Here is a 10,644-nt window from a genome sequence, read left to right as displayed (position 1 = left end):
AAACTCCGGCCCAAATCGGATTTAAAATGACTTCCTAACTGACAATCGAAATATTAACATAAATAGTAAAAAATATCTAAAACTAGTGATTCGGAGGGGAAAACAGTAGAATTTGAGGTCAAAAAAAGGCTACATGGAGCCATGCTCGATGTGGACAGCGTGCGCGTCGAAAAGAGCTTTCCGGATTGGGGTCTTATGCGCGATTCCGACACCCGTAGCCAAAGTTATGGCCAAAAGACGAAAACGCACTCAAAACGGCCCCAATGAGGAACATATCACAATCAACTCCCGCCTTTGCGCTGATCTGCCAACTCATGGTATCTCAGCGCCATCAAGGTGCAATCTGATAGCTCAGCATCATCTGTCTCAGATCCTCCTGCATCAAATAAGAACAAAAGAAGCATGAAAATCATATGTGTGTGTATATAGATTAATTAAAATAAATGAAGTCCAATTGTGAAGAAGATTCAAATAAAGACAAGTGATGGCTATCCTGTAAAGCCTTTGAGGGGAACTTTGCCTATAAATAAGAGCATATCCCAGGAAAGGATATATCATTCAAAGCAAGCAGAAGAATAGACCAAAAAGAAAAAGAAGAATGGAGAGATAGTAATTAGGGTTATACTAGTTAGCTGCATTGTGATGTTGGGGTGGCCAATAGGTTCTTCCATGGCTGCTGAAGATGCGACAGCTTATTGGACTGACTACAAGGTTATAGAGAATGACTGGAGTCTGACAAAGGTAGGCGTTTACTGCTCCCAGTTCCCTGAATATGCATATAAGACTTTTGAATGGCGCAACAAATATTATTGGACCGCCTTCTGTGGACCGGAGATTCCTAAGCCACAATCAAGATGTGGACTCTGCTTAAAAGTAAGCGCCCTTTGTTTTCAAGAAAAATAAATGTGTTTCTGTTTTACTAGAAACCATGAGTGCATGAATTGACAGAATGCATATATGCATGCAGGTGTCCAACACTGCCAATGGAAAAAGCGTGACGGTGAGAGTGCTGGATACATGCACCAGGCCAAGTTTGGATTTGGACTATCCAGCGTTTTCTGAGATCATGGATGACAAAGGCAGGCAAGACGGGCATCTTACAGTGAACTATGAATTTGTGGATTGTGGTGATGATCCTACAATTCGTCTCCATCATGAACTATAAGATTTAACCTTAAATTTCATTTTAAACCTCATATCCCCCACTTGGTTTCATGATCAACATATTAGATAAATAAATAAATATGCAGCTACTGCATGTAATAGCTACCTAGCTAGAAATGCTTGCTTGCTCTTCAGTTTGTAATAATGATCATCCTGTATAACAAGTGTACGTGGGATTCCTGATCACTGCTTAACTATCAACTCGTTTGCTTGCTTGTATGCATTACTCTCTATTGCAGCTCCCAAGGTCCATAATATCATTATTATCTAATTATAGCATCAGGCTCATTCATTTATCTCCTAATTGCCAATATAAGATAATCTTAGTCATATTAAAAAGTCAAAATTGCCAATTTAAGTGAAATATTAAAGCAATCGTTGTTTCTTATTTTGTTGCAACAAGACATGAACTAACAGTATACGAGGCAAAAGGTGATCTGATATGTTCTTTTTTCTATTTAATAAGACAGACTTTGCTATGAAAAAAAACAGTATACGCTAATAATCTCTCTTTTAAAACTCCCCTCAACAGTATGGCTCAAACATTCAACGTGCATCACTAATCATAATATCAAACAATAGTCGAAGCATAATAATAAGTTCAGAAAAAAAGCCCGAAAGAAATCTATTTTCAACAATTGCCCATCTTTATCCATTATTTTTGAATAAGAAATTGACAAAGACTGAAACACAATTGATTTAATCAAGTTCTAAATTGAGCCTCAGATGTTCAACGACTTGGGTAGTTTAATCAAAGAAAATACTCCAACTTGAAGCGATAAAACTTTGAAAGACAATGATTCACTCCTTCACGCCTGAGGAGATAGGATTTTAAAAGATAATTTACTCCACCAATCATAAGGGATGTTACATTGAAAGACTACTCACTTCAATCTTGAGGCGATTGTGCTTTGAAAGAGAGCTTACTCCACTAATTTTTGACGTAAAAGATGTTAAAAATGATGTTAAATGATTACTTGATAATCTTATAAGCTTTAAGATTCATGAAAGGCTTTAAAACAAGTGATTAAAGACATTTTGAAGTGATTTCCTAAATCTTTTTTCTGAGTTTTTTTGGTTATTAGTATCAGTACTAGAAGAATTTAGCCTTGAAATATATGTTGTAAAGGGGTAAGTATCGATATCATTATGAAGTATTGATATTGTTCATACAATATCCATACTTACTTGGACAATATCGATACTAAATGATTAGTAGGATTTTAGTGTTCTATTTTAATATTGATACCCCTAATCCATTGTCGATACTCTTACTTCAGTACTGATAGTATTAAGTGAGCATATATATTTGAGTACCAATACTTCTTATTATTGAAATATTAGAAACACCTCTTGTTGTACCTCAATACCTTCAAATAACTTTAAAATGAGTAAATAAATTTATTAGGAGATCCTAATACTTGCAATGATTAAAATGAACTCAAGTGGTGAAAAATACCAAATTCTTAAAATTAATAATTATTTTTGAAGGTCTAAACTCGAAAGGTGAGTAAAGTACACTTTGGATTATTAATGGATCTCAAAAACACCAGAACACAAAAGTCCCCTCAACAGTATGGCTCAAACATTCAACGTGCATCACCAATCATAATATCAAACAATAGTCGAAGCATAATAATATGTTCTGAAACCAAGCGAAAGAAATCTATTTTCAACAGTTGCCCATCTTTATCCATTATTTTTGTAATGACCCGGACAAGGCCCGACTAGATGCTCGAATTTAGACCCAAGTGCTTTTAATGAAAACCTTGGGACATTAGGATTAAACCAAATCGAATAAATGATAAGTAAATTAGTAAGCTCATGGAAATCTTGAGACGAGATGACAAAAATAAGGGACTAAATGGGCAATTCAACCCTTTTTCAAATGAAAATCTATCCTAAGCCTAAATATATTGAAAACTATGGTGGGTTCTAGAAGGGAGAGAGAAAAAGGAAAGTAATTTCATCTCCATTCCTTTTCCATCAATTGTTTTCCATGTGAGGGGAAGAGATTTTAAATTTTGGAAGAATCACAAATGTTATTGGTTATGATCGTGGCTTAAAGTGAGGGGAGAAAGGTTAAAAAACTTAGTCATATGTTGTTAGCATTATTATTTTGTTCTTTTTGTCTGATCTCATCCTATTTTAGAGAAAGAAGTTAGGGGATCATCACAATCAAAGGGCAAGGAGAAAGTTTGAAGGTGAGGAAGGAGGAGGTATCCACTCTAGCTATTTTATTTAAGGTAATGTACTCTTATTCTTTGATACATATGACAATAAGGTAAAGTAATTGAAAGTGTAGTTGTATGTTTGGGTGACTTGGTGTCACTCCGATTTAATCCTTATTACCATTTGATATGTGAAATCATAAGTTTAGTGATGGAATTACGTATTCATTTCACTAGTGTAAGTCAATGTTCAATTCACTCCTTGACTTATGTGAAACGTTTAGTGCTGGAATTACATATTCATTTCACTGGTTTAAGTCAATGTTAAGTTTCACTACTGGAATTAGGTGATAAATTTAATGTTGGAATCATGTATTCATTTCGCTGGTGTAAGTCAATGTCAAGTTTCACTGCAGAAATTATGTGATAAGTTTAGTGCTGGAATTACGTATTCGTTTCATTGGTGTAAGTCAATGTTAAATTTCACTGTGGGAATTATGTGATAAGTTTAGTGCTAGAATTACGTATTCATTTCACTGATGTAAGTCAATGTTAAGTTTCGCTACTGGAATTATGTGATAAGTTTAGTGTTGGAATTACATATTTATTTTACTGGTGTAAGTCAATGTTAAATTTCATTGCTGGAATTAGGTGATAAGTTTAGTGCTGAAATTACATATTCATTTCACTGGTGTAAGTCAATGTTAAGTTTCACTGTTGGAATTATGTGATAAGTTTAGTGTTGGAATTGCATATTCATTTCGTTGGTGTAAGTTAATGTTAAGTTTCACTACTGGAATTATGTGATAAGTTTAGTTCTGGAATTACGTATTCATTTTTCTGGTGTAGGTCAATGTTAAATTTCACTACTGAAATGATGTGATAAGTTTGGTGCTTGAATTACGTATTCATTTCACTGGTGTAAGTCAATGTTAAGTTTCACTGCTGAAATCATGTCATAAGTTTAGTGCTAAAATTATGTATTCATTTCACTGGTGCAAGTCATTGTTAAGTTTCACTGCTAGAATTGTATGTGTTTAATTTAGTGCTGGAATTACATGTTAATGTTCACGGTTGTAAATTTATGTTATGACAATAAGATAAAAAATGTATAGAAGCGTGAATGAAAGCTAGGTGAATAATAAAGAGCTACTGCTCACTTGGTATGCAAAGATATGTAATAATGTGTATTCTGAGTGACTCGCACAGGAGCCTTGAAGGATTAGAGTGACTCGCAAGGGAGCACCAAATCGTGATTATTCTGGGTGACTCGCACAAAAGCCCAGAATGAATAGAGTGACTCACACGGGAGCACCTAATCGTAATTATTTCGGATGACTTGCACGGGAGCCCCGAATGATTAGAGTGACTTGCACGAGAGCACCTAATCGTAATTATTTTGGTTGACTCGCACGGGAGCTCCAAAGGATTAGAGTGAATCACAAGGGAGCATATTATCGTATTTGCTACCAGGAAACTCGTACGGGAGCCCTGAAGTGATCCAAGTGCCTCACATGGGGTATTTACAATGTTTATAATTATGCGATCATAATAATAATGATAATGCTAATTCCTTGGACTAAATGATATAGAGACTGTTGGAAAAATATATATTCATATGTATGAACTTTGGAAGATTACAGTATATGCACTTCTCATTTACATTACTTAACTTATAATATATAAATCTCACAGGATAATTGTACATTTCTAGGTTGTTGTGGCTCACTCTTTAAATCGTTTGCTATCTCAGGATTGTAGAGGTAGATTGTTTGTCGAAGGAGCACCATCATCGTGGAATCCCCAAGAAATTGAGGTTCCCTTATTAGACTTGAGACTAAGAAGACCACGTGAATTCTACTTGTTTGTGATTTTTTTTCGTATGAAATAATCATACTAAAAGAAAATTTCTTGGGAGTTGGACACAATCTTTAGTGAAGAAATCAAGTAATTATTAATTATTGAATTTTATTTAAGAAACATTAATTATTAATTATTAGTGTTACAGATCATCTATTTTAATTATTAATTTGTATACATTTGCATGTGCTTTTCATGCTTCTCTTGCTCTTCTTATTTTATTAGCATCGATGCAGGCAGTCTCCCTTCCTACTTAAATTACTATTTTTACCATTATTTATTTGGTATAATTTTTTATTTGTAAAAATTATCATACATGACCCTAAAATAATTATTAAATTTTTAATTTCAATATAGTAAATGACATCCCTAAAATATGAATCACTGAATTATTTGAATTCGGTTGATTTTTGAATTACCTATAGAAAATGATTGCATTGGTACATTGATTGTTTTCCTTAATTTTGTTCTTAATTCATAAATAGTATCCCAAATGGGAATGTGAAAAATTTACTCCACTTGAAAATTTGACTAAAATTAACCAAGTCTGCATTGTTTGTGATTTAAGATAGTGATGACCTAAAATTGATTCGAGTTTGAATTGGTGTTGATTTGAACTGAAGTTGGATCTGGTTATTTTGGATCTGAACTCGACCTGAGAACGACCTGAATCTGATTTGAATCTTATAATGTGATAACCGAACTCGACTTGCATCCGATATGATATGAATCTGAACTTGAGATTACCTTGGTAAAGAATCGATATAACCCAAATTAAAACGATCTGAGATCTGATTTTACCTGACATGTTATCAACCCGACTTATAATTGACTCAATTATTCTTGTCTCGACCTGTAAATGATCTGGCTCGCTATTGAACTGACATGGTATTGACTCAAATTCGAATTTACCTAATTTTTAAGTTATAATTGGTGAAGTATATGATTTATCGAAGAAGAATGAAGTACTTGAGACTTGAGAGATTATAAATTTAGATAGTATAATGTGTCAAAATAATTTTTTATCATTTAAGGCACATGATTAATTATGATAATTATATTAATAAGTTTTTTTATATTTTTAATTTGTAATCTACAAATATATTCAAAATTTTATATGTATAATTATATTAAATCAAAGTTTATACTTTATATGTTATATTATACATTAACATTTAATTAAAGTTTATGAGTAAATTTAAGCTTTTAACCAAAATTGATCCCTATTTATTTCTAATTTTTATAATTTAGTCTAATAATTTTAATATGGTAATATTTTTTTATTTTAGTCCCTAAAATTATATTTTTATCCAAAATTGGCACATATTTATTTATATTTTTTAAATTTAATCCAAACCCTATAAATTACATCATAAACTCCAAATCCTATGAATTATATCATAAACTTCAAATTTTGTAAACTTTTGTTCACAAAAACTATAAATTATATAATAAATTCCAAACTCTATAATTATAGTCTATGACTAGAAGCATATAAGGTTATATTATATATATATAATACAATACAATTTGATTTCATTCGAGAAAGGTGTAAAATAATTCACCCGAGAAGGCGTGATTCAAAGTATATTTGTACCCGATGAGATCTAACTTGAAGTTCACTCGAAATTGATATTGTCCAACTTGAATTTTATCCTTCAACACAACATGATCCGACTTGAAGTTCATCTGTACCTAAATTAACATGATATTTAACTAATTTGGACCCAAATCTTTTTGACTTGAATTGATATTGATTTAAGTTGAAATTAATATGACCCGAATCGGAACTTAGTTTGATTTGAAATAAACCTTACAATGATTCGAATCCAAGTCAACCCAAACCCAATCTGACTCGAGTCAAACTATTGAATTGACCTGATGTAATTTGTACTCAATTTAATTTGACTTGACATAACTTGACATGAAACATGTTCGATTACTAATTTCACATCACTAAATTCCCAAACCATAAACAAGCTTTTATTTCACCAAAATCTACTCATATGAATGGTCATTGGTCAGTTCGCCGGTAAGCTTCTCTTATATTCTATTTATTTTCTTATACAATATAAATAAAAGAAGTTAATTAAGCCAGGAGAACATAGCTTCAAACATAATTTCTTCTGATCTAAATTTGGGGTCATGAAAAACTGGGTCAAGAGGATGCTTTCATAATGGATCTCTATAAAATTTGATTTGAATTAATCAATTATTAGATTATATATCGACAATTAATTAAAAAAATTATGGGGTTATGAATAATTAATACCTTAAATAAAAAAATTGGTTGAAGTCAGAGTACACAGGAACAAACAAAAACAAGAAATCATCTTGTTCAATTTTAAAGTTTTGAATGCCGTTTTTTGCGATGCTGAAGAATGAGAACTTATTTCAAATTGCACTCAGACATTAAAAATGACGCCTAATAATTTAAATTTTGAATTTCAATAACTTCTTATGTAATAAAATAAAATAAATAAATTATATATTTAATAAAAAATTTCTTAAATCCAAAAGATTTAAAGTACAATTTTTGTCTCTGGAATAAAATAAAATAAAATAGTTATATATTTAATAGATTTTTCTTTCTTCGCGTTAAAAAATTGTGAACCATTAAAATGTGACACATAAAGTTTTTATGAAAGAAAAAAATCATCTTGATTGTTGTTGAATTCCGACATCTAATTTGGAATTTTGGATCGTGAACTATGGTTACTAATTGAGGGTCTTGAGTAGGAGTTGGAAAAAAAAGTATTGCAGTCGATGGAGGAACATATAAGAAACAATGTACCAATGCAAAGTTTCTCATAACAGTTTTTTTTCTTGGAAAGATAATTTTATTAGAATAATTGAACTTATAACATTTACCATGGATCAAGATGAGTTAACTCAAGAATGTTTAACATTGTAGAGGTCACATGCGAATGTAATTACTAATATATACGGTTTTTAAGGAGAAGCAGTCTTAAATAAAACACCAAGTTTTTTCACCTCACTACAATGATCAGACTTAAATAAATTAGAGTCCTAGGGTTGTTCATTGGTAACATCTGGGTAACGGAGAAGCAGTCTCTGTGTCGGCATGTGATGGAATACTACAGTAATCTATTCACATAAAAAATCTCTAAGGACTTGGGGAAACATTATGGCAGATTTAAACCAAAGGTAAATGAAGCAAAAAAGAAAGAAAAAAAAAGACATCATGGGAAGCTTTTCTTTAGAGGAAGTTCGGTCAGCTCTTTTCTCCACGAAAGGGCTGAAAGCGTCGGGCCCAGACGGTATTGAACCAATCTTCTATAAGCAGAATTGGAACATGGTGAAAGATACCCTTTTGAACTTTGTAAATTCAGCCATGAATTCAGGGGCAATAGATACACGGGTGCTCTAAGCCTTCCTGGTGCTCATTCCCAAAACTAACACTGCCAATCGAATAACTCAGTTTAGTCCGATTAGTCTCTTAAACACTTCATACAAAACTTTCTCCAAGGTCTTGGTGCAACAGCTTCGACCGATTATAGAACGTATTGTAGGTCTGTACCAAATTAGCTTCTTGGAGAGGAGAAGTTCAACGGACAACATTTTGGTTGTGCAAGAAGTATAGTCCATGCTATGATAAGATTGAAGGGAAGAAAAGGGCTTTTAACCATGAAAATTGATCTCCAAAAAGCTTACCACAATGTGAATTGGTGTTTCCTTAAACAAACTCTTCATGACATGGAACCTCTACGACATTCAGGGTATCATCTCGGATGAAACAGGGGAGCAAATCCAGGGGATCTCAATCCCGGGGAATAACGAGCGGAATCGAGATAAAGTCTTATGGGTCTGTCGACGCCATTTTTCGCCCGGGCGGGGAAAGACCAATACCGACTCGGAGGTTTTCTCTTTGAAAAGTGTTTTGAAAGGTGAGGTGTCGCCACCAATCATTTATGGTGCGATTGGGACACCATAAAATCTAGGTGATTTTAATAAAACATTTTATTTTTATCAAAATATCAAGTTTGAAGGTCTGCGAAAATCCAGAAATCGGGTACGGGAGTCAGTTACGCGTGGGAAAGGATTAGCACCCCCACAAGCGCCCAAAAATTTGTACCTAGTTGATTACCCTATATTTAATATCGGAAAATTTGAGTTCGATCTTTATTTAATTTGAAAATCATTATGGATGCAAAGTTGAAAAAGGTATTCGTTTATCGAGACCGATAACATTCGCTCCCAAGCGTAAATGCGGGAGTTCAACTATTGTTTCTAATAACCGAATATTGCCTAGTTTTTAGAAAATCATGATGCGGTCTTTAAAAAGGATGTCGACCTATTTCGGGAATCACCAGTAGTCACCCCCTGAGCATACTTGCGGGAGGTATACCATTAATTCCCTAATAAGTGAACATTGCCTTAGGTTTAAAAAATAATGCAATCAAACAAAATTTTATTCATCCTAATTAAACTAAAAGTAAATTAAGGCTTTTTTCTAACTTAAGGTGTCAAATTATGAAAATTAAAGAACCTATGGGCTCAAACCTAAACGTAGGCTCTAATATTAGTCCTATTTAATTTTAATCAAATCGAATCGAATAATTGAGATGGTGCCTCAAGCATTTAGACGAGGGCCAACTCGAATTATCCCCTAAATTAAAAGGACTAGCATGTAATTTTGGATAATTGTATTTTCGTCCTATAACATAAATTGCCATTTAGAAAAATGCATCGCATCGTTTAAATAATAAATAAAATTTTAATTAGTAAAAGAAACAAAGTTTATTTCAAGTTCTCATGTCGTTAAATGCCGAATCGGATCGCAACACTTCGACCAAGTGATGCTTTCCACGCTCATTCTACAAATCGGTTCTTGAAAATATTAGACTAAAAAACATTGAAAATTAATTAAACAAACATTTTGTACAATTGTTCGAAACCAATTCCCAAGAACAAATAATATATACATACATAAATAATACAAACAAATATATAATATCCATACATGGTAAAATGTAAGGAAACAAAATCTAACTATGCAAAAATTAAATTATAGAAGTAAAAATAAACAGATAATAAAACACAGTAATTAAACTAATAAAATTAAAGTACAGAAAAATAAAGAAAAAAAAATAAACGATTAGAACATTATAGCAAATAAAATGTAAGTACTGAAATTAAATAAAGAAAATAAAAATGCATAAATTTAAAAGTACATAAAGTTAAATAGAAGAAATAATGAAATCACGTGGGGTTGCAAGGAGTGGATATTGATGGGGGTTGAGACTTTGGCTGTAGAGTCAAATATGGCCAGTCCTATTATAGATGGGATTTTTAAGTTGGAGGATAGAGTTTTGGTGGGTGCTTCTGCAGTAGTTTCTCCAGAGATTGAGCTTTCTTTAAGGATGGGATTAAATAATGAAATTTTATTGGATTCTCATATAGATTTTCTGGTGGATTCAGGGGGGAA

At 32.5% G+C, this 10,644-nt stretch overlaps 1 protein-coding gene across 1 annotated transcript; it reads left to right on the top strand.

The window, feature by feature from the left end:
• The first annotated feature begins 669 nt into the window (after positions 1-669).
• Positions 670-1,165, top strand: LOC120209002 (pathogenesis-related protein PR-4-like). The gene is made up of 2 exons (XM_039208098.1): positions 670-873; positions 968-1,165. Exons 1-2 carry the CDS (start codon positions 670-672, stop codon positions 1,163-1,165), a joined length of 402 nt encoding a protein of 133 aa, XP_039064029.1.
• Positions 1,166-10,644: the final 9,479 nt, after the last annotated feature.

The sequence above is a fragment of the Hibiscus syriacus genome, unplaced genomic scaffold (assembly GCF_006381635.1).
Source record: "Hibiscus syriacus cultivar Baekdansim isolate YM2019G1 unplaced genomic scaffold, ASM638163v2 tig00017996_pilon, whole genome shotgun sequence".
NCBI lineage: Eukaryota > Viridiplantae > Streptophyta > Magnoliopsida > Malvales > Malvaceae > Hibiscus > Hibiscus syriacus.
This window is presented reverse-complemented; position numbering and strand designations above follow the sequence as displayed.